The 24,293-nt window shown below is 38.9% G+C and overlaps 1 protein-coding gene across 2 annotated transcripts; it reads left to right on the forward strand.

Moving 5' to 3' along the window:
- Nucleotides 1–244: 244 nt before the first annotated feature.
- On the forward strand, nt 245–22,488 carry INSIG2 (insulin induced gene 2). 2 transcript variants are annotated; one of them, XM_061439700.1, is made up of 6 exons: nt 245–371; nt 8,042–8,432; nt 15,386–15,510; nt 18,560–18,726; nt 18,903–19,002; nt 20,294–22,488. In XM_061439700.1, the coding sequence occupies exons 2-6, from the start codon at nt 8,189–8,191 to the stop codon at nt 20,333–20,335; spliced, it is 678 nt and encodes a 225-aa protein (XP_061295684.1). In that variant the 5' UTR covers nt 245–371; nt 8,042–8,188; the 3' UTR covers nt 20,336–22,488. The 2 variants fall into 2 exon arrangements, with proteins under 2 accessions (XP_061295684.1, XP_061295680.1); XM_061439696.1 differs by lacking the exon at nt 245–371 and adding an exon at nt 402–496.
- The last annotated feature ends 1,805 nt before the right edge of the window (nt 22,489–24,293 follow it).

Below are 24,293 nucleotides of genomic sequence, written 5' to 3' on the forward strand. Positions count from 1 at the left end.
GAAGAGAGGGACGCGCCAAGGGTTTGCGTGAGTAGCTGCGCGATTCTCTGGCACCGCCCATAGGGTCTGCGCAATCCTCACAACCCACGACTGCCCGCTCAGCAAACAACAGCTGATCTGGTAGCCTCCACCAATCGACGGTCCACGCCTACAGGTGCCGCTACTCTCGCGGAGACCGGAAGTTCTTTTGCCCCGGCTCTCCGGCCTTCCATCTGGCCTCTGTAGGAACCGGAAGTTATTCTGCCCCGATCGTCTGAGCGTCTGAGCGTCGGCCGCACAGGCGCAGTGGAGCTCGGGCGGAGTTGTGGGAGGGGAGGAGGAAGAGGCGGAGGGGGGGCGGGGGCCGGTCCCAGAAGATGGCGGAGGCGGGGGTGAGTTGGGGTCCCCTAGGGAAGCGCGAGAGACTTGATGCTGAGGGAAAGAGCCTGAGGAAAGGGGTGCCTTCGAGGAGAGGAACCGCTTGCATTTTTGCAACCTGGGAACCCTCCTGGCAAGTGTGAGGAGCCAGGACCACAGATGGGGCCTGAAGGGCGAGGGGCTCCGCTTACCTGGAGGAGGGTCGGCGAGATCCGGAAAGGGGACGTCTGGGTCAGGGAGAGGGCCTACGAGAGGCCGAGACTCCCTGGACAGTGGAAGAGTGCCCGGGCGGAAAGAAGGCTGGCGGACGGCGGGAAGGGCGACCCCGAAGATATGAAGGGGTAGAGCTGGCGAGCTGTCAAGCTTAGAGCTGTCAGGACTTGGTAGGCTTGTAGCCAAGGAGACTAGACTCAGGCTTAGGAGGGGAAGGGATCTGGAAAGGTTGGTATTGTATTGATAGTACGCTTATAATCAGCCAAAAGGTTTGTAGATATTGGGCTCAGGAGTGGGACTTTGGCATTTTGGATTTTAATTGGAGACCTCTGGAGAAGGTGTGAGGTAAAGCCAAAGAGAACTCTTGCCAGGACCTAGAAGTCAGTTGGTGATAGTTCCCGAGATTTTAGATTTGGTCACTGAAGATTGGCAGTCTAGAAAAGGAAAGCAGTGTGAGTATAATGGGGGACGAGGGGGAAAGGGTGCTAAAACTTAAGTGATAATAACCCATGTCCAGTTAGCACTGGCAAAAAGTGAAGTGTGGCGTTAGCTAGATAGTCTAGGAAAATATACCAAGGAGAGCTGACTGTTCTTTAGGGTTATTGAGGAAATGCTTCAAGAAAGAATGAATAGTCTTGACAACTGGGGCACTGAGACTGGCAGGGATCAGTATCGCAGTGGAACTGAGGGTTTCAGGGGAAGTCAGGCTCCAGTCTTGGGTTCAGGAGGAATGAAGGCAGCCTGGCAGTGGCCAGCTTGTATCTTCTAATTTGGGGATTTGGCCTTGATAGGGAACAGTTGAGTGAAAATGAATGGCGGGACCCCATTTATATCCCCCCTCCCTCTCCCCCTTTATAGCCATGTACTCTTCCTATTCCCTCCTTTCAGTCTTTCTCTGGACATTAGGTTGAGGAGTGTTTTGTTACAGTTCTCAGTACATATCTGATATAAAGTGACCAAGCTATGAATCATGTATGTTTATTTGGGAAAAGAGGTTAATTCTTTTTAAACTGACAACTGTTGCTTCTACCTATGGCGCAAAGTTTAAAATGCAATTCAGTAATTTAAAGACAGAGCTTATTTTCATCGTTATCAGAAAATTATTCTGAAACGATGGAGTAACCTTTTTATGGACTGAGATTTGTTATTTAAAAGCAGTAATGGGATGCAAATATTGCTTGTTTAATAGTTTCTGTGTTTGGATTTTAATGTTGATAGGAAAGATAAGCTGCAGGGTCTTCAAGGCTAACGTGTTTTTCTTCCTAGAAGTTCTTAGTGTCCGTAGCCCATGAATCACATCTGTATGCTTTTTTTAAAGGACAGTTTCGTTGATTTGTGTTTTTTCCTAATTGTGATGCTTATTCTATTTTGAGAATGCCTTTCTAATTACTAGAGCATAGGATAAGAAAGTGAGAGGTAGTAATTTAATTTTATTATTTAGTAATCTTTCTGACCTAAGTACCTGAAGAGACAAGGTAATCTGAGGGAATAAACACTTCTGTGACTGCTCTTCCTCTGAAGACTAATGATCTTGTTTGGTTTGGGGGTGTTGCAATTGTTAAAATACAGTTGATTCTTAATTGGTTCTTCAGGAGATTTTGTTTGTGTGTTTGTTTTCAAATGCCTTTTGCCCGGAAGTTTTTTCACTGGCCAATGTAAACTTTGATTTTCATTCACAAAGCGGAGAATCAGTTACAACCCTGTTTTATTTATCTGATGGTAATAATAAACCCATTGATTGGCAGCCATAGACTGGGAGTAATGTTTCCCAGTTTTGATGATTTGTTATTGATCTATCCAAACTATTTGAACTATTTTCTTTTTGTTCAGTAACGTACTGTATAGAAATTGTAGGTCAGGGGCTTAAGGTAGAATGTTTCATGTTCTGTGGAAGTTTCTTCTTTGTCAATTTTTGGAAAAAAAAAAAGGTTTTTTTTTTTTTTGCTTAAAAAATGGCTTTAAAAATTATTTCTTGTGTGGCACTAAATTGTTTTTGTATGGTGTTTTTAGAAAAGGCAATTGTGGTGAAGAAGCACTCTGGAAAGGGAGCCAGCGTGCTTGGGGCCAGTGTAGGTACTACCTGGGAACAGTTTTATACTCTCAGTAGCTTGCTTAACCTATTTTATTTCATAAAATAAAAAGGTTAAGGATTAAAAAACACCTCCCTACTTACTAGGATTATTGTTGAGGATCTATTGTGATATTATCTTTTAAGTGGTATTTTTATACCGGAGACTTCTTGATCAGAAAATTATTTCTTGGGTAACCTAAATTTTTCAAATATAGGTGTTTAAAATTTTTTTTGAGAATTGAATTTATCACTGGTGTAATGTAACATTTATAGATATAATTACACTTTAGGAAGATATTATCAATTCATAATCAGAAAACCAAATTTTAAAACATATTAAGGATACTTATTCCAAGAGCTTTCACTTTAAAATAACCTACTCCCCTAATGAGTGACTATAATAAACATGCTTTTTTAGGAACTTAATTGTTGTGTAGTAGGGGGTGTAGAATGTTTTATCCCTTTGATGAGTCAGTCTGGCCATTTCTAGGAGTTCGCTGTATTTGTTTGTCATAGGAAGATCCAGTATATATATTCTTGATCTTGTCACTTCACTTAACACTTTGGGTTTCATTTACTTTGCCAGGAAACTGTTAGATCACTGATCCTTAACTTCTTTTGGATCATGGATTTTTTTTTTTTTTTTGAGAACTTGATGTAAAAATGTCCAAACTCTCTTCTCTGAAGAATGCTTATGTGCACAACTTCTTTGCTTTTGTTTTGTATCAGACTTACATACTTCCTGAAGTAGATGAACTCCCAATTCCCTTCCATTTCTTAAATTCTAGGATAGTGTGATTCTAAATCATTTTAACTTTTATTTTTGTCTCCAGAAATTATATACTATTGGATTATTATGTAGTCACAAAATTAGCTTTTTGGTCTTAAAAAAGTAGCTTAAAAATTTTTTTCAAATAAACATCAGACAAGTGTTGTGTTATTTTTAAAAAACTACTTTTGGGGTGAAGTAGGAAACCATAAACAAACACTTTCAGGAAAGATTGAATAAACAGCTGCGGCAGAATAACATAAACAGTGTAAAAAGTCTCTGGCAGCCTTGAAATAGAATGAGGAAGGAGTCTAGCAATCAGTGGCTCTGGGTGGGAGAGCCTTGCTTCCCTGTGGGTGTTTGGGTGGTTGGAAATATGTAGGGCCATTTTTAGTTATCTCAAAGTGGGGAGGGGGCATGCACTGGCATTTGGTGGGCACGAGCCAGGGTTACTCAATGTTTTGTAATGCTTAGGGCTGTTCCAAACAACAAGAAATTGTCTTGCCCTGTCCTATCCTGCTCTTTGACAAAAACTGGTGAGTGATGTGAGATGGGGTGTACTACACTGGAAACAGGTTTTAAAAACTGAAGCTATTTTGTTCTTTTAAAAATATTATTTGACATAAAATTCCCCTTTGGAAAAATTCAGACAGAAACAAGTGATTTACTAGAGCAGCTGGGTTACTGAAAATGTGTATTTACTCTTTGTGCACTAGTAGCTGTTTTAATAGCAGAAGGCAGGGGGTATTGTTGTGTCTACTCAAGTTTGAGAAATGAAGAGTTGACTGTTGGTTGAATATTGTATGAAGTTGGCCATATGGTTTTTTTCTTTAATACGTCTTTTACTCCTTGATCTGGTTCTCTTAAAGAAAATCACAAGGTATTTGTACATTTATTCTTATGATCTTTCTACTTGGATATTAATTGACATTCATAATGTCATTTTATTATTAATGCAGAGAGCTGATTCATTTGAAAAGACCCTGATGCTGGGAAAGATTGAGGGCAGGAGGAGAAGGGGACGACAGAGGATGAGATGGTTGGATGGCATCACCGACACAATCAACATGGGTTTGGGTGAACTCTGGGAGTTGGTGATGGACAGGGAGGCCTGGCGTGCTGCAGTTCATGGGGTCACAAAGAGTCGGACACGACTGAGCGACTGAACTGAACTGAACTGAACTGAATGTCATTGGAATGTTTACAGTTGAGATTGTTTTCCAGTGTCTGTCCATCTTTTCAGTAACCAAATCCCCTTCTGTAAGAGATGTGCCAAAAAAGAAGTCTGAGGAGTTGGGCTGGAATGGGACTCAAGGTTTATAGGAAAGAGGAGGGGTTTTGCCATCAGTCAGATGTAGGGTACAATTCTAGTTCTAATACTGCCAGTCATGTAACCATAGGAAAGTTGCTAAGACTCTGACTTTATATCTTCACATGTAAAATGTGGAAAATAATACCTACCTGTAGCATTATTTTGAAGATAAGAGTTACTGTGTGCCTGGCATAGAGTAGTCCCTCCATAAATGGGTGCTTTATCATGATGGTGAATTCTGTAGCTACTGAATACCAGAACACATGACATTTTCCCATGAATCAACTGTAATATGTACTGTTTTTTCTAGGCAACTAAGCTATAGAGGTCAGTGATGCTGTAGACTGAAGTGGGTTTGTGAGGTTGAGGATAGAATTCCCCCTCTGGGTGTTGGGCATACGCTTTGAGTGTGGTAGAGGCAGTTAAAAAAAAAGTGTTTACTGCATGGAACTGATAGGCTGTGAAAGTTCCTAGTACTTACAGATGTTCTCATTTTTTTATACTGTTTATTTTTAAAATAAACTCCTCCATCCCTCCTACAGTGTACACATGGGCTTTATTCCAAAATTCATTCGTAAGGTAGTTTGAAACTTGGAAGCTTAGAGGAAAGATATTTAAATGATTAAATTTTGGTTAGGTTCACCTTCCAAAAGACTTGTTTAACCCAGTATAGTTTGATTCAGAAAGAGCTAACCCAATTTGATTAAACAAATGTGAATTTGTGGAGCTCCCAGTATGGGCTACATAGGTACCTTTCTGGGTTCATAGGCACAATGAAACTTGATAGTGAATAAGACGTACATACAAAGTTTGTATTTCGTAAAGCAAGTATACACATCATCATCATGTTGCTATTCAGTTCAGTTCAGTTCAGTCGCTCAGTCATGTCCGACTCTGTGCAACCCCATGAATTACAGCATGCCAGGCCTCCCTGTCCATCACCAACTCCCGGAGTTCACTCAGACTCATGTCCATCGAGTCAGAGATGCCATCCAGCCATCTCATCCTCTGTCATCCCCTTCTCCTCCTGCCCCTAATCCCTCCCAGCATCAGAGTCTTTTCCAGTGAGTCAACTTTTCGCATCAGGTGGCCAAAGTACTGGATTTTCAGCTTTAGCATCATTCCTTCCAAAGAACACCCAAGACTGATGTCCTTTAGAATGGACTGGTTAGATCTCCTTGCAGTCCAAGGGACTCTCAAGAATCTTCTCCAATACCACAGTTCAAAAGCATCAATTCTTCGGCGCTCAGCCTTCTTCACAGTCCAACTCTCACATCCATACATGACTACTGGGAAAACCATAGCCTTGACTAGATGGACCTTTGTTGGCAAAGTAATGTCTCTGCTTTTGAATATGCTATCTAAGTTGGTCATAACTTTCCTTCCAAGGAGTAAGCGTCTTTTAATTTCATGGCTGCAGTCACCATCTGCAGTGGTTTTGGAGCCCCCAAAAATAAAGTCTGACACTGTTTCCCCATATATTTCCCATGAACTGATGGGACCAGATGCCATGATCTTAGTTTTCTGGATGTTGAGATTTAAGCCAACTTTTTCACTCTCTTCTTTCACTTTCATCATTAGAAGTGCCATATTTAAGTTTTAAATAAACTACTATTCAGAGAAAATATCATTTATGTACTGAGGTGACAATGCCCAAGATACATTGTTGGGTGGGATAATAGTAAGTTATGAAAATGATCTATATAGTACTTTCCCATTAAAAATTTTTTTTTTGGTATTTATAGAAAAAAAACACCTAGGGGAGTATGTAAGAGTTTGGGAGCCTGGACATGATGGTGTGAATGAGGGTTTTGGAGCCAGAGAGACTGCATGGGTTTGAATTCTATTTTGCCCTCTTACTAAGGGTAGAAACTTGAGTGACAACCTTTCTTTGCTTTTTTACCTCACCTGTAATATGGACATAATTGCACTTACCTGTTAGGGTTGTGAAAATTAAATGAGTTACTGTATGTCAGGTGCTTAGGATAGCTCATGTGTGCCAAGTCGCTTCAGTTGTGTCCAGCTCTTTGCGACCCTATGGACTGCAGCCTGCCAAGCTCCTCTGTCCATGGGGATTCTCCAGGCAAGAGTACTGGAGTGGGTTGCCATGCCCTCACTCCAGGGGATCTTCCTCACCCAGGGATCGAACCTGTGTTTCTTATGTCTCCTGCATTGGCAGGTGGGTTCTTTACCACCCGTGCCATAAATAGTCTCAAGTGTTATTTGCTTTAAACAGACAAGGAGACTCTGGAGACATGGGTTCAATCCCTGGATCAGGAAGATCCCCTGGAGTAGGAAATGGCAACCCATTCCAGTATTTCTTGCCTGGGAAATCCCATGGACAGAGGATCCTGGTGGGGCTACAGTCCATGGGGTTGCAAAAAGTTGGACATGACTGAGCATGCATGCATGTTCTTAAAACTCACTTCTGGGTACAAAGGAAAGACCACTTTGGTTTGGCAAGGGCAGGGAGTGATGGTGAGTGAATACCTAGAGTGACTGTACTTGGAAAGTTCTAGGTTTTAGGAATCAGACGCCCTGTGCCTCGAACTCCTTAGAATCTAGCCCAGAGGTTATTCTTTGTTTTCTTAGCTTCCTTTCTTACGCTTCCTGCTCCAGCTTTCTCACAATAGCTCTCATGATTGCAACAAAGGTGGACTGGGTGACGGCAGGGGTGGCTCACAACTCTGGACCTGGGGACAGAGGGTCAGGTCTGATTTCTATGCTTGATGTACGTGTTAGTGAATGGGTGGTGGTCTGTTTTTTATAGGGCACTTTTGTGCAGAAATTCACATGTTTAAGCATTAAACATTAAAAGAGTCATTTTATTCCCCTATGGAGATCGTCCTCCTTGAGCATGTCACATTTGATTGAGAACAGTAAAACACTAACAGTCAGAATATGCCGATTTTCTGTAAAGTTCTGTAAAGTGTAAAAATTTCTGTGTGAATCTCCAAGCCCTTCAGTTACATGGGCTTGGAGATTTGGGTAGAAGAAACAGAAACCTGGAGATTTGATCTTGTGGTTTCTCCAACAGTAAAAGTGTCTCAGGTAGCCTGAGCTGCTTTTTTCACTGATGTGGGGCAAGCAAGGTCACTAGTTCTGTCCTAGTAAATATAAATTTAGCACTTCATGTTTTATTACAATATGCATATAAAAATGCTTTTTACGTCTTCTTATTCCATAAGTAACTAATTTAAATAAGCATGTAAACTTGTCATTTCATTATTTGTTCTTTAAAATGAACTAGTATTGAAATCAGGAAAACTCTAGTCATTTATTAGGCATACATTGATTGCTTTTTTCTTATCTCTTGCAGGATTTCTGGTAGGTCCTGTTTTAGGACGAGATGCAGTACTGTTGAAACGCCAGTCTGCTTTGGTTCATACAATCAGCTTTTTCAGCTGGGAAACCCTTTCTTGTTCCTTTTTTTTTTTTTTTGCCAACTTACTGAACTTATGAAACCATGGCAGAAGGAGAGACAGAGTCACCTGGGCCCAAAAAGCGTGGTCCATATATCTCATCTGTCACTAGCCGGAGTGTGAACTTGATGATTCGAGGAGTAGTGCTGTTTTTTATTGGAGTATTTCTTGCATTAGTGTTAAATTTACTTCAGATTCAGAGAAATGTGACACTCTTTCCACCTGATGTGATTGCAAGCATCTTTTCTTCAGCATGGTGGGTACCGCCATGCTGTGGCACAGCATCAGGTATGTGAAGGCTATTTCTATAATGCAAAAGACATTAGGATAAATGACTATGGCTGTTTTCTGGGAAATATTTGAAAAAGTCAGCGCTACTGGGTTGTAGTTTAAATACAGTACAATGGACCTGTTTTAAGTGATCAGTTTAATGAGTTTAGATGAATCATACATTCATGTAACCACCCCCACAGTTCAGCTATAGAACATTTCTGCTGCTAAGTTGCTTCAGTCGTGTCCGACTCTGTGCGACCCTATAGACAGCAGCCCATCAGGCTCCACCGTCCCTGGGATTCTCCAGGCAAGAACACAGGAGTGGGTTGCCATTTCCTTCTCCAATGCATGAAAGTGAAAAGTGAAAGTGAAGTCGCTCAGTCGTGTCCGACTCTTAGCGACCCCATGGACTGGAGCCTACCAGGCTCCTCCGCCCATGGGATTTTCCAGGCATTTCTAGTACCCTCTAAATTCTCTTGTGCCCTTTTGCAGCCTACCACCAGCCTCAGGCTGAATCTGGATTATTTTCACCTGTTCTAGAATTTAGTATAAATGGAATCATAGAGTTCTTATTCGTTTGTGTCTGATTTCTATGTGACTGACCCATATGACCTTTAAAAATTCAGTCCTAAAAACAGTCTTGATTCTCTTGAGGATGAGGCTTTTAACCTCTTAATTTTGTTCTTTCTTCAACCCACCTCGTATAAATTTATTTGAAATTATTTTGATGACACTGGTTTTAAGGTTTTGATGTATGTTATCGTCCAGTTTTTAAAGTAAATGAAAACTTGAAAAATGGAAGACAGTTGATCCTTGAACAGCACAAGTGTGAAGGGTTATGTGTGGGGTTGTTTTTTTTTAAATGTGTATCACACAGTCTGAGCTTGGTTGAATCTGCAGGTGCAGAACTGTGTATACAGAGGGCGAACTGTAAAGTTACAGGCGTATTTTCACTTATACAGAGGGTTGGTGCCCTTAAGCCTCAATGTTGTTCAAGGGTTGACTATAATTTTATACAAATTTAAAGCCTCATGTTATCTTTTAGATTTTTGTATGTTTTTTCTCTTTATATCTTGTTTTTAGATATACTTTCAGAATAATAAATTCTTAAAAGAGAAGTAAGGCAGATTGCCTTCGATTAAAATCATTATTCTATTAGTTTAGATCTCTCTTCATGGGCAATGTATATTGGATAAAGTGGAGCATTTCAGAATACTGTATTGATGCTGCACTTCTATAATGGATAGCTCTTTGGCTTTTTCTAGTGAGACCAATAGATTATACTACTTTATGTAATAAAGTAATAGATGTAGAAGAAAGCCACATGGGTAGAAGAGAATTCATTATTTTATGAATGTCCGTTTGGTATCTCACACTTAATATATATCACTACCTTTCAATATAATGTAGATCTTCCTTGATTTATGTCCTACAGCTAGAGGGCCAAGGGTGAGGAGTTAGGTGTGAAATATTTTTAAAATGCTATTGTGAAACTTATTGGACATTTACATAATCCCATTGTGTGGATGGAAAGGCATTTTTGTGGTAAGGTTTCAGCATGGTTTATATACTGATGTCTCACTATTACAGTATTTACCTTAAAAGAGAACTTGTAAAGGTTATGATTCTTCATTTCCCCAGGGCTGCTGCTATTCTCTGAGAGAACAGTTGACAGTTCAAATAGACAAAGGAAAAAAGCATAAATTGTATTTTATTATTCTCTGTTGTATTCAGTATCTACCAGTCCTCATGTGTTTTCTTTTCTTTCATTTACATTCAGAAGAAAAAAGTTTTCCCAACAACTTTTTCTACTTCTTTATTTTCTCCTGTAGCAGAGCTGCTGTCCCTGTACAGTAGAAGCTTTTCAGGACTTAGAAGAGTGTGTCTTTCCAGAATAGACAAAGGAGCAGCGGGGGAGGAAAACCCTTGTTTTATTGAGTGTCTTAATGTTTTGGTCTGTCCCTTAATCACAGGGATCTGTAGGGCAACCTTGGGAATGAGATGTTTGCATTGTGCCTATTTTGAGGGGATGAAGAAACAGGAGAGGGTATCAGTGAGCTCAGGGTTCCAGAGCAGGGAGTGGTGTGGCCACATGACATCACATCATCACATGCTGGGGAAAGGCACAGAGGGAGCCACTCTTCCTCCCCTCTCTGGGTGCCTCTCTGAACTTTCCAGACTCAGTGCCTGGCCTGAAGGTACAGTGGCCTACAGTACACCGGCCTATGCTGCACCTTCTGGGAAAGGGCAGGAGAACCGGACTGAGGTTCCGTTGCACCTCCCTTACTGGGAGGAGCAGGGAGTACATCTCTCCCTGTGATGTGGGCACTTTTGCCACAAACTCACATTTAGGAAGGAAAATTTCTAATGTTAATGCTACATTTCAGTCACCCTGTTCCTACTTTCCTACCTTTTCCCAACCACTAGCTTGTCCCAGTTGCCAGCTTAACCTCATATCATTTCATGTGGAGTATTTACATTTACACTTCTTGCTTAAGTGTTTCTTCTGAAAGTGGTACATTCCATGAGGTGCCCAGGCAAATGAAAGGAGAGATTCCACTTAAGTCCACACTTGATGGTGTTGGTTAGGTCATGGTGTTTAGTAGGTAGGGACAAGGATATCAGGTGCGTGCAAGCTGCCATAGATGGAAAATAGATTCTTACGTAATTGCTGCCTCCCCCACACCCCAGCTCCAATTTTAGGGAAAGTGTTTAAAAAAGGTAAATGCTGTGAGAAACAGTGTGTACAGTTTATGTGTATATATGGTATGTATATGTTTTTGTGTATATATGTTGCTGTGCATTTTCAAAGTTCTCTTGGCTCTTAGCATCTCAGATCAGAAAAACTGATAATTATCCTTTGATTTTTCTGTCCAATAAATATGTGTAGACTGAGCAGCTACCTTCTGGAGCATCTCCAAAATCACCACTTTGTACATGTAAACCCTGTTCTGAGAAATTCACTAGTGGTGCTTCGGGAGGGGCAGCTAGTAGAGAACCCTGGTAAACTCCTTTGGATCCCATTCTCCTTTTCCTGGTTCTCTGTTTTCAGTTTAATAATGGGCAGTATTTCAAGTTGGTTAACTTTTTTAACTTGCACAGAGCGTTAGAATTGGAGTTAAGAACCTCTTGAATGTGCTTGAGAGCTACAAAGGAGTATTTCTGAAGAAAAAAAAGGAAAAAAGATTATGTGGCTAAAATAACTGGAGAACTTGACTGACAAATCATTAGTAACTAGACTGTGTCTGTGCCTATGAAGTGAATATCTGATTTAAAAATGCAAAACAAACATCTTTTCTATTGGCCCATGCAGTCAGTCACCCAGTTACTGGAGAGCCTTACAAGGCTCCTCCTTTCTCTCTCATGACCCACATTGGGTTTCCAAGTTTTCCATCTCTCCCTTGCCTCATCTCGGTCTAGGCCCTCAACTGCTCTGCTTGGAATTTTCAGTCATTTTGTTTTTCTGCCTTGGATTTTGTCTCCCTCGTCCCCCCAAGCCCCTCCTTTCCTGTCTTGTGTTAGCCCCTCACTACTGGAAGAACGTTTGTCCCTCTATCTGGCACAAGTGTGAGGGTGTTATTTTCCCAGTGACTGTGGGAAAAGTCTCTTTGTATGGCCTGTATGCTTTCCACAGGCTTTCCACCACCTGTGGCGCTAGTGGTAAAGAATCTGCCTACCAGTGCAGGGACATAAGAGACATGGGTTCCATTCCTGGATTGGGAAGATCCCCTAGAAGGGGGTATGGTAACCCACTCCAGTATTCTTGCCTGGAGAATCCCATGGACTGGCAGGCTACAGTCCATGAGTCGCAAAGAGTCAGACACGACTAATGTGACTTGGCACATGGCCCCTGCCAGCTTGTATCCTTCTCAGAGAATTTCTGGACTCTAAAACTCTTTCTGCCTAAAGTTACCAGTTTCCAGATGATACCAGGAATTTTCTGTTGTCTGTGCTTTCCCTCAGATGCTTCCCTTTGATTAGAAAGCCCTTTACAGACCATTCAGCCACTGAACACTCTGCCTTAAGGGTCACCTCTTCTGTGTTACTCTCCTAACAGGTTTACACCCTCCTCCCCTTGGCATACGGCAGGAAAGACGGGACCTTTGGGCCCTGTTAGTGCTGCCCCTCAGAGAAGGCAATGGCACCCCACTCCAGTACTCTTGCCTGGAAAATCCCATGAATGGAGGAGCCTGGTGGGCTGCAGTCCATGGAGTCGCTAAAAGTCAGACACGACTTCACTTTCACTTTCATACATTGGAGAAGGAAATGGCAACCGACTCCAGTGTTCTTGCCTGGAGAATCCCAGGGATGGGGGAGCCTGGTGGGCTGCCATCTGTGGGGTTGCACAGAGTTGGACACGACTGAAGCGACTTAGCAGCAGCAGCAGCAGTGCTGCCCGTAACACGTTACTTGATCAAATTGTTTCTGTGGTCACTTTGGGACTGAGTCACGTCTTACTCGTTTACCCTTTTTAAATCCCCAGCAAATATGAAGAACCAGACACATTGTGGGTTCTGCTTCATCTTGTTAGATGAACACATTGCTCAGCCTGTCATAGTTCTTCATGAAAGTATATCTCATTCCATGGTTGTGCTTGTTCAGCTCCCTTTCCTTGAAAAATGTTTAACTTAACTTTTTCTTTTAGTGGAGTGCTGCATTAAACACATTACCATGAAAAATAATGACTTGATGTTTTACAAACTTCTCTTGTTTTTGGTCTTGGTAGCCTACAATTAGTTACTGGGAAATAACTGAAATATACCTCAAGAAATGTGATTTTTGCTGCAGAGAACCATCTGATTAAGCAGGACTGTGTTTGCATATGGTTTTACACAGGCATGATTTTTAGTCTCTCGTGTTAAAATAAGAAACTGGAGGAAGAGGACAAGAAGACCAGACACATTTCTGCTGAGCTTTCAACAGTGCTGCCTTCCTGCACTGTAGATTTTGCTCTCAGACTCTGCCAAGCCTTTATTTAAAGGAAAGAAAAAAGACATTTAATGGGAAGTGACAAGCTCCCTCGAATTCTCCCTCTCAGTGAGCATCCAAGAACCATGCAGACTCGATGGATTTGATTTTTATTGGCAAATCCCAAGGTTGGCAGCGTGGCAGTTTAAATTTCTTTTTGTGTTTTTGCTTTCTCTCCTCAGTTGTCTCTCACTTGTGAGTCTGACATCACATGCATAAAAATATAGTCAATTTTACTTATTTATATCTTTGCCCACACATGTCAGTACTCGCTATGTGATAATTCTCTACCTATGGCATCAGCTGCTGAGGAAAATTGACTTGAAATGCCTGATCTTAGTTGATATCCTCAGCAACAGGCAAAGGAAGGGAAGAGGGAGCAAGAGCAAGGACCGACACATTGAGCTGCTAGTTTCATGACCCCTTGAGAACAAAAAAAGAGGTAATATTCATTCAGATATATTTCAGCTGTTAGGCATGCTTGTTGCCACTTTAACTTTGTAGAAATTTGGAAATGCTGTCAGTTAGTCTCACGGGATATTAGAGCAGAACCTTTTAAATAGGAATATAATTTGAAACTTTAAAATTTACTAGTAGTTGTTGGAACTCTGCATTGGGGAAATGTGTTGCTAATGTCTTGATGGTCTGTGAACCATTTATCCTCAGCAAAAGCCTAATCGGAAGAGCCCATTCAGTTTTGTGGATTAGAAAATGTATATTTCATTGCAACATCTCAAATCCAGATGGCATGGTGGCCATATGGCCTGTTTGCTATGCTGTTCCATTTGCTTGTGATTTTTTTATATTAGTTGATTTCATTTTTCTTTGAAGATAGAATGCATTGTTTGTGAGCTAGAGCTAACCAGTACCAGCCCAGGCAAGAGCTTCTAACCCTTTGGTTACTTAGGTTTGGGTACCATAATTTCATGATTCATTGTAGGAAGTACTGGACATTTTAAGCATACTTTTCAACCAGTGTGACAGTTGTGTTTTTATTACCAAATGGCAGCGTAAACATTCTGTTTTTAGGAAGATTATCAAACTAAAGCTGCCCAGATATTTCCTATTAAATTTAGTCTGTAGAAGTATATTTTATTCATAACTTGTTGAAAAATGTTTTGGTTCATGAAATACTCTTTTTTTTTTTTTAATGAGTAATTTAGCATTTTAAATCCTCTCCTACCAAATGAGTAAAATGTTGAGGTTTAACAAGGATTTAAGTTAAAAATTGAATTACTCATAATTAATTGCACTGTTAGCTTTCAATATGTTCTTTGCAAAATGAAGAAACATTCTAAAATGATTTCTTCTGATCTTTTTAACCGTGAATTTCAGTTTTTACTGAAAACATGTGATTCCATATACCATGTTTTCTCCATTTTTCCTCTGCAGAATGAGTCTTATGATAGATTTCTGTTGCAAGTTTCCCTGCTTTGACAGGCTGATCTAGAGTCTCATTAGAGGGCCAGGTTGGAAGGGAGTGTCAGGACAAGACATTAGATGAGGGGACAGGATCCTCCATATAGCAGTATAGCCATATCCATCTAGTAGTATGTGTGTGATGAGCTTGTACGTGTTTACACTTCAAGCTTCTCTTTAGATTTGTGTCATTTCATGGCATGTTGCATGGGTATATAGCTTAAAAAGAGTATTACTTAACTGCTAACTGGTTTGATGGTTTCCAAGTCTCAGAGGTATTAGTAGTAGAAACGTGGTGCGACTCATCTCTAGTCCAGTCTGTTGAATTCTGAATCATACAATGAAATACTGTTTTGCCTGTTGTAATTGAGACTGCTGTTGTAATCATTTACAGTACTGTCTTCAGTGGTGTTATCCTCACTTTTTTTTTTCTTTTGGGAGGTAAGTTTATAGTATCAATGATTAATGTTAAGTAAATTGAAAAGCTTTTCTAGAGAATCTTTCAAATGCTTATGATGGTTGTTGTGACCCTTAGCTTAACCATTGGAAATGACTTAATTTTTTGCTTTTCTCCCCCACAGCTGTGATTGGGTTATTATACCCCTGCATTGACAGGCATCTAGGAGAACCACATAAGTTTAAAAGAGAATGGTCCAGTGTGATGCGGTGTGTAGCCGTCTTTGTTGGTATAAATCACGCCAGCGCTGTATCCTTTCTGCTGTGATGAGATGCGTAATAACAAGGCAGCTTCCGAGAAACCAAAGGTTAAGCAGACGCTTGCAACCTCACTGTTGTCGAATTGTGATACACCCACTTAGTCATAAAAAGAATACGCAAGTACAGTGTGGGGTCCAGCCTTTCACTTCAATCACTCAGAAACTTTGTACGTTAAAAAAAAATTTCCCTATTTTTCTTTAAATTAGGTTACTTCATTATCTCCATCTAGTTTTGCTAACTCTAACATTGAAACAGGTACATTTTCAAAGGAATTTCTTTTCTTTCTTTATTTGAGATTTGCTGGTAAGGACATGTGGTGACTTCAGGTACTAGTTTTTTTTGTTTTGTTTTTGTTTTTTTTAATTTGAAATATATATATATGTATATGTATATATAGTTTCTTTTTTTTAAAGACTGTCATTTGTTGGTGTTAATCAACACCCACAAACCACATAAATGTTCTTAAAAGGGGCAGAAGTAGAAGTAGCCAATATAGACCTGTGTTGAAAAAGAAATTCTTTTTCCTAAGTTACATATTCTTAAAGTTTAATCATTTTAAGGATTCTGACATTTTAATTTACTGATTCATGAGTGTTTTCATAATGTTCTGGCTTGAAGGATAAAGTAACCTCTATTTCCCATCTCTCCTCTGCCTTCTACCCCCTCCCCAGAAAAAGATGTGCCCCCAAGAACAAAAGCTTTTGCCCTCAAAAGGTTTTGATCCTGTCATCCTCTCTGCCTCCTACCTGAACCCCTGTCCCTGATTTCCCTCTGTAGAAGAGGATCTGGGAAATGCTAGTTCAGTCTTCCCTTTTCTAGAAGATATGGCTTAGAAGGTGGAAGTAAAGAGACCTATGACTCAGACTGTGAGGCTTCCTCTTGAAACTCTGTGCTGGGCTCAGTTAGCTGAAGAGAGGATGTGTCATGGGGCAAGGAGATTCCAGTGTCTCTTAACAGAAAGTGTCAAGGTGATTGGGAGAAGCTAGAGAAGAGGAACCAAGGAAAGAAGCCGAGTCCTAGATTCTGAAAACACATCTTATCTTTCTGTTCCCAGTTGTGCTGGTTCTTGGAGAGCTGTGAAGCCACTGGAAAATGCCTCAGTGGCACTTATTTTTGGTTTTTCCCTTTCTTTTTGTCTTAAAAGAGTTTCTCAACGTGTTTAGTTTTGTGAAATCTTTGAGAATTAGGATTTTATAACAAACAAATCTAGTGGTTAGGAGGGCTTTAGAAAGACAGACTCATGAATATTATATCGGGAGGAAAACTTAGAAATCTCCTAGTTCCATGTTTTCTTTATTCAGATAAGAGAAGGGAAAGCTCTAGAGATTCGGTACTTGGCTAAGTAATTCATACTGCAAGGCTGTGCCAGAGCCGAGTCCAGACCCTGGAGATCCTGGTGCGTCTAGGAACTTTGCTTTTCTGACCCAGGAGCCCTACAAGTGTGTAAATTCATCTCTGTCTGCTGGATTAGACCTTTCTATCGTAGACAGTTCGGTTCTTTTTAAGTTGAGAAATTTAAATAACCTTTTCTGGAATTTAAAAGATTTACATGTCTATTTTAAATTCTTTGCTTTGGTGGTTCTTTTCTTCCTTGCTAAATGAAATCCTTAAATATAACCATCTCACCTGTTCTGTTCATCCTTTAAGCAAAATCCAAAATGTTTACAAATTTTATAACACAGACTTAATATTAGGTTGCTTAGACTTTAGAAAGTCACATTATAATATTTTTGATTCATGTTTTTACCTGTTCCCTGGAAGTCTCCTTATTTTGCTTTGCCTCTTGTAACAAAGTTAATTTAGTTAGCAAAGATAGAACCAGTTAATGTTGAACTCCACTCATTACAAGAGTGTTTATTACATAGAGAAATCAGAGAACTCAAGCATTTTTTTGGAGTTGGAGGTTTAAAAGCCTCTAAAGAATAAAAGCTTTTTCAGAAAGCATACCCATAGACTATAGGTTTCTTTATAAATCAAGCCTAAACAAGGACTGATTTTGAGTGGTCCTTGACTGCTGAGACATAAGAAGGCTGGGTGTTCAGGGTACCCGCTGGTTGGGTGGGAGAGGGGGGATGGTGGTATACAGCGTGGTGTTAAAGGAAGTGGAAAATGGTTTTATATGCATTTTTGGAGCTTGTTCTCTCTTTTCTGTAGTTGCAGCATGGCCAGTTAGTTTGGCAAGATATGTAGTCTCCTCTGGGGAGCTGAATATAGAGCCAAGATGTGGCCTTTGGGATATAGATAATGCCCTTTTAATGATATTTGAAATTAATTCCTTTAGTGTAATCCTCTGGCAAAGAAATTAGAAAATTGAATTTATAAAGCTTCATTTTGCCCAGAGATTTTGGAGTAGAAAAGGGCTGTATATTTGTGAATAGATGCTTAAGTAGGTGACGGAAATAAAATATCATTTGTCCTATACCAGAAAGTCTCAGGAACCAAAATAGCTTGGCAGGTTGGAAGATAATGTTCACTTCAAGGCTTTCTCCTCAACAAATTAAAACTAGAACAGTTGACATAATAGAAAGGGATAGTGTGTCCTTGGTACTCTTGTTTCTGAACTGCATTATTATAAAATGTGTCTGTCAGTAAATCATATAGAGACTGTGGTACCCTGTTAAATAGCTGTCAACTCTTCTATTTTCAAGTTCCTGTATGATTCTCAAACAATTCTAAACCTGTTTGAGAAGTAATAGTGGTTTCCATTTTAGCAAAAGTGTGTGCCTTTAGCAATATTTGTATTTTGAAGCTTCCAGTTACATTTTTTGCGAAGAAAGCATTTCTTAAATAATGGGTCTGATCTGATAATTGGAAATGTATATACTGTGCTATTTTTTGGAGAGATTGCATGTCACATCAGTAAGATCTATTAGTGAAGTATCATGCCATCATAGTTTTAATCCTCTCTAGTCTTGTACATTGTATTAAAAAGTTGAATGCACTCTAGTCTTAACATTAACATCTCTTATTTTAGAAAAATGAACAGATGATATTATTTGGTTACAAATTTTAAGATGACTCTTTAACACTGATCTCAGAAAGTGGATTTTGATAACAACATACAGTTGTCTCTCACACTGGCTGCACTATCCATTGGATTGTGGTGGACTTTTGATAGATCTAGAAGTGGTTTTGGCCTTGGAGTAGGAATTGCTTTCTTGGCAACTGTGGTCACTCAGCTGCTAGTCTATAATGGTGTTTATCAGTAAGTATTCTTTTTGGTGCTTTTATCCTAAAATAATGAAAAGTGAATTCAGAATTGAGATTTTAAAATTGCATTAGCCACTTTAATTTTCAGAGTAATTTCCATTGTAATTATCTTAGTACTGTCATTGTACTTACTTCCTTTGTGACTTGTTAAAAATTTTTCTGTTATTCTAGATATACATCTCCAGATTTTCTCTATGTTCGTTCTTGGTTACCATGTATATTTTTTGCTGGAGGCATAACAATGGGAAACATTGGTCGACAACTGGCAATGGTAAGCTCATGCTTATTTAGTCACCTTTCTGTTTTTGAGATGTAAGATAAATTTTCTCCAAAGGGCAGTGGAATAAATCACTTGGAAGAATTTAATCACAAGTGTATTAAAAAACACAAAGAACCTCTGGATAGAAAATCTAAAATATGTTACTGATAGGTGAGATGATTTATCCTCCAATTTTTACTAATTATTTTACTCCTCTATACAGTTCTACTCCATAAAAAAGGAACAGTTTTAAAAGTGAGAAGAGGCACTATTTATAATAATGTTGCTACCATAGATATAAATTAGGACTATTTCAGCAAATCAAGATGTTTGATCACTTTAATTAAGAAGGAAAAGGACATTGTTGATAAGCCCAGCCATAGATGTCAAGTCAAAAGGAGTAGCATTCAGATGCCACAGCACTTTCATGAATAAGTGCTGTCACTTTTACCATTTTAGCCACCTGAGAGAATTGAGTGGTTTACAATGCTAGATTTGGTAACCTAACCTCCCAGTTATCCTAAATCCATTGGTTTACTTTATTTTGAATTATGGGTATACATTTGTATAGCTGAAGGAATGATGCTAAAGCTGAAACTCCAGTACTTTGGCCACCTCATGCAAAGAGTTGACTCATTGGAAAAGACTCTGATGCTGGGAGGGATTGGGGGCAAGAGGAGAAGGGGACGACAGAGGATGAGATGGCTGGATGGCATCACCGACTTGATGGACATGAGTTTGAGTGAACTCCGGGAGTTGGTGATGGACAGGGAGGCCTGGCGTGCTGCGATTCATGGGGTCGCAAAGAGTCGGACACGACTGAGCGACTGATCTGATCTGATCTGATCTGATTTCTAAACTATTGTTTTGATTTGAAGCTTTTGCTAATATAGTAGATTTTTTCTTTTCAATTTTAAAGTTATTTGAAAAAATATCTGAATTTATGGTATCAGTCCTGTCCTTAAGTGCGTGATGTTTCCTTTGCTTGTATGCCTTAGTGAGCCCACAAAGAAGTATATTTTGCCTCCTTTTATATTATCTAAATTATATACTGTTGTCATTTGCTTGTAATGCAGAAATCTCATTTTTTCCTGCTTTTGGCTCTGCCTCTAGAATGTGGCATTTCTTTTTTCCTATCATAATGGTCATTTAATCCTAATAGTTGTGCAACTATCAGATTCTTTGAGGAATACAGTGGGCATATGCTAATAAACTATTACATTTAGACCTTTTTAGTTTATATGGAAATTGCTATTCAAAATCAACTTACTCTGTTAACCTTTTAACCTTTTAATTTTTACAGTATGAATGTAAAGTTATTGCAGAAAAATCTCATCAAGAATGAAGAAGGCAGAAATATATCTTTTGTACAGAAAAGCAAGATGAAAAAGGCATGCAAATGATAGATAGACCAACAAAACTTCGGACTATAAAATTGCCAGGATGCAGTTTTTCCGTTGATTGGTGTGTGTGTGTGTATATACACACACACATACACACATACATACACACATATATATACACACATACATATGTTACTGCAATCTGTGATTGCTTCATCTGTAAATCAAGTACAAGCCTTTATGTATTTGACTTAAATAACTGTAAAATATATATATGCTATATTAAAAAACATGTTGATTAATAGATGACATTTTTAAATTAATTTTTTAGGTATACCGTATATCGTATCACAGTGTTGATGTGCCAAAATAATTCTGTTACCGTCATGCAGACTATAAGAGTGCTTTGAACAATTTATAAAGTTGATGAAATAAAATGTGAGGAAAGCCAAAAAAAAAAAAAAGCAAATGGAAAGCTGGTATATTCTCTTTCACTTACTGTTGTGCCTTTTTATTTTTCTAATTACAGCAGTGTGAGTTATGGGTGCCCTAATGTGTGGTTAGTTTCTATTTTAATGTCGTCTCGAGGGTGTTTAAATATATGATGAAAAAGAACTTCCACGGGATATTTGCAAACCTGAATTACTAAAGAGAGTTCAGAGTAATTTTTTGTTTTGACCAATTTTACTGGAGGTGAAAAGTGACAAGCAGGAGAGTTTATCAGCATTAAATTGTTTTGAGTCTAAATCTAGAAATTAAAAGTAGGGACCACTGAATAATTTAACTGGAATAAATATGCTTTAGAAATACAAAAAGACCTTCTGCAGTGCCACAGTGTTAAGTAATATTAACTGTCAATTACAATGTAGTATTCTACTACTTTTGTACATGGAATGTATAAGAAATCCCAAACAGGTCCAAGTGAAATTTCTAATCCTCTTGGGTTCTATAATCTATTGGATTCTATAAAGTAAACCATTTGAGCTGGGCTGCATCATATGATTTATTGTCAGTGGATTGCCATCTGGGGAGTGGATGGGCACATGGTGTCCTATGTATTCATGTGCTCATTACTGAACAGTTCAGGAATGTATTATTTAAGACTGAATTGGGATGGCATACTGTGCACATTAAAGATCCCAATAATAGTTTCATGCATATCTTTCCAACAGCTGGAGCCTTTGAAGTATGATTTAAACATACTCTTAGTTAACTTTTTTCTCCAATTTTTATATTTTTTGAAATAGATGGCATTTATCTGATCCACAAAGGCAAAATCTTCTGCTTACTCTGGAAGCGTGTGTGTTTTTGTTTGTATGTGGCTGTATAGGTTGGATTGAATGAGGGAGAGAATGTATATGTGTGTGTGTGTGTGTGTGTGCATGTGCTGCTCTTGTAATGTCAACTATATATTTTTTCATTTTTTATTTTAAAACCATCGCTATCAGACTGAGATCTTATATGCCAAACTTTAATCTGCTCTTATGTTTTAAGGCTGAAAGTATGAAAATCCTGACTTCATATTGAATATATGTACACAATCTTAACAGTAGTGGTGGTAAACATGCTACTATAATTTATTATATCTTCCAGATAATGTTATTCATTTAGAACAAATAAGGTATATTTTTAGAATCAACTTTGTAAGCACTATAAATCTTTAATAAGTTATAAGGCCTATGATGTGTTTACTTTGGAAATTGCTGTTTAAAGCAAGATGTATTAAATACATAATTATCATCTTGGTTAAGAGTCTTTTTTTCTTCTTTGTGGTTAATCTTAGAATTTTACTACTGAGGATTAATTTAATAAAATTTAATATGTATGGTTGAATTTATTAAGAAAAGTGAAGGAAACTAGTATTAGTATTACAGGAACTGAATGATTATTACTTTAAGTTCTTGAATTATTTACCTATCACCTAGAAAACAAGAAAAGGTGTTTCTGACAAAAATAATATTGTTTTGATATTTTGATAAATATATTATATTTTTTTCTTGGCAATGGAAGAAGATGGTAAATGTATTTTAATACGGATGTATAGGCAGTGCTTCCTGGCATTTATTATTTAAAGTGTCAAATGTTGACTAATTGAAAACTGAAACTTAAAATTCTATGAAAGCGCAAGCAAATAGTTAAAATTAACTAGCAAGAACCCTGGTCATACTGTTGTTATAATCTTTATTTGTCTGCACTGAACTACTTTACCCTCATTGAGGTCATTGAGTCCTCTCTGTGGTGCATCTATTTCACACATCTAGGGGAAATCCAGATTGGGTCAACATCATTAAATACTTCTCTAGTCTTTTGGCTCATGGATAATGACATAATGTTCTTTGTAAGGTAATTCTGCAAGTGATGGTCCATGAATAGTAGAGTCTTAGCTTTGTGTGTATGAAAAAGTCATTCTTGAAGAGCAGTTTAGCAGGCCATAGAATCTAGGTTCAGTCTCCCCCCAGTCCCACCATTTTGAAGACTTTTTTTAACTTGTCTTCCATCATCTAATGTTGCAGATGACAAGTCTCCTATTAGTGTAATTTTCTTCCCTTTGTAGGTAATCTGTCTTGTCTTTCCAAGAGCTTTTTCATGAATTTCCCTTTATCCTTGAGGTTATTTGGTACTTCCCTAGTAGCTCAGATGGTAAAGAATCAACCTACAATGTGAGAGACCTGGGTTCAATCCCTGGGTTGGAAAGATCCCCTGGAGAAGGGAATGGCAACCCACTCCAGTATTCTTGCCTGGAGAATTATAAAGACAGAGGACCCTAGTGGGCTACAGTCCATGCGGTTGCAAAAAATTGGGCATGAATGAGCGACTAACACTAACGTGTCTTGTCTCTCTAGGCACTTTTTCATAAATTTACCTTTATCCTTGAGGTTATTTAGTTTCACTTTTATTTGTTTCATTTTAAAATTTGTTTTCATTTTTCTTGCTTAGTATTCAGTATGCACTTTCATTCTATGGGCTCATATCTGGAAATTTTAAAGTCTGAGTGCATGTTAGAGTCCTCTGGAGTCTTATAAAAATATGCTGATCGTGAATCCCACTCTCAGAGACTCTTAATATAATTGACCTGAGGTGTGCTCTGAGCATTAGGAGTTTCATAAGTTCCCCCTGTGATTCTAATGTGCAGCCCAGGTTGCATCTCACAGGTGTAGATACGTGTAATATAAGGTGGAGGTTCTGGGTGAGAGAGAGGTAGTGACTTTGCAAATGACAAGTGAGGAACGCATTGAGATACATTTTGGATTAAATCATGTGAACTTGTTTACTTGGGTATAAGTTTTTAGGAAGAAGAAATGTGTGAAAGGTGAGTTTCCTTTCTTGAAAAAGTAAGTAGATGGTATTTCCGTAAACCAGAAGAGGAATGCAGAAAAGTAGATGAACAGATAAGAGTTTGATTTGATATATTGAGGCTGAGATGTGTAGAAGGCACCTGGGAAAGATGATTATATGCAGTTGGATATTTGAGTCTGTGTTATTGGATGTAATGAGGGAGTCATCAGCATATGACAGTAATAAATGCAGCTGTAGGAGTGGATGAGATCACCTAGGGAGCATGTTACAGTGAAAAGAAGGAGATCTGAGGCATACTGGCCTGTGGGCAGAAAGCTGGTGAAGGAGATGAAAGGGTTGTGGTCAGAAGTGGGAAGGAAAACAGAAGAGTGATCTGGAAGCCAAAATAGGAGGGAATTTCAGGCATGCTAACTGGTAGGATGAAGTGCAATTGAAAGGAATAATTGACTTCGTAAGAACAGGAAGTAATACCTTATTGTTCTATGTTGACAAATAGTTTTTTTCTAACCTATTTTACCTTAACATTTAGAGTGTATCATTGTATACTAATAACTCACAAAATATATTTGAGAAAAGCCTGATCATATGGTGTTTCCCTGGTGGCTCAGACAGTAAGGAGTCTGCCTGCAATGCAGGAGACTCGGGTTTGATCCCTGGGTTGGG

The sequence above is a fragment of the Bos javanicus genome, chromosome 2, assembly GCF_032452875.1.
Source record: "Bos javanicus breed banteng chromosome 2, ARS-OSU_banteng_1.0, whole genome shotgun sequence".
Taxonomy (NCBI): Eukaryota; Metazoa; Chordata; class Mammalia; order Artiodactyla; family Bovidae; genus Bos; species Bos javanicus.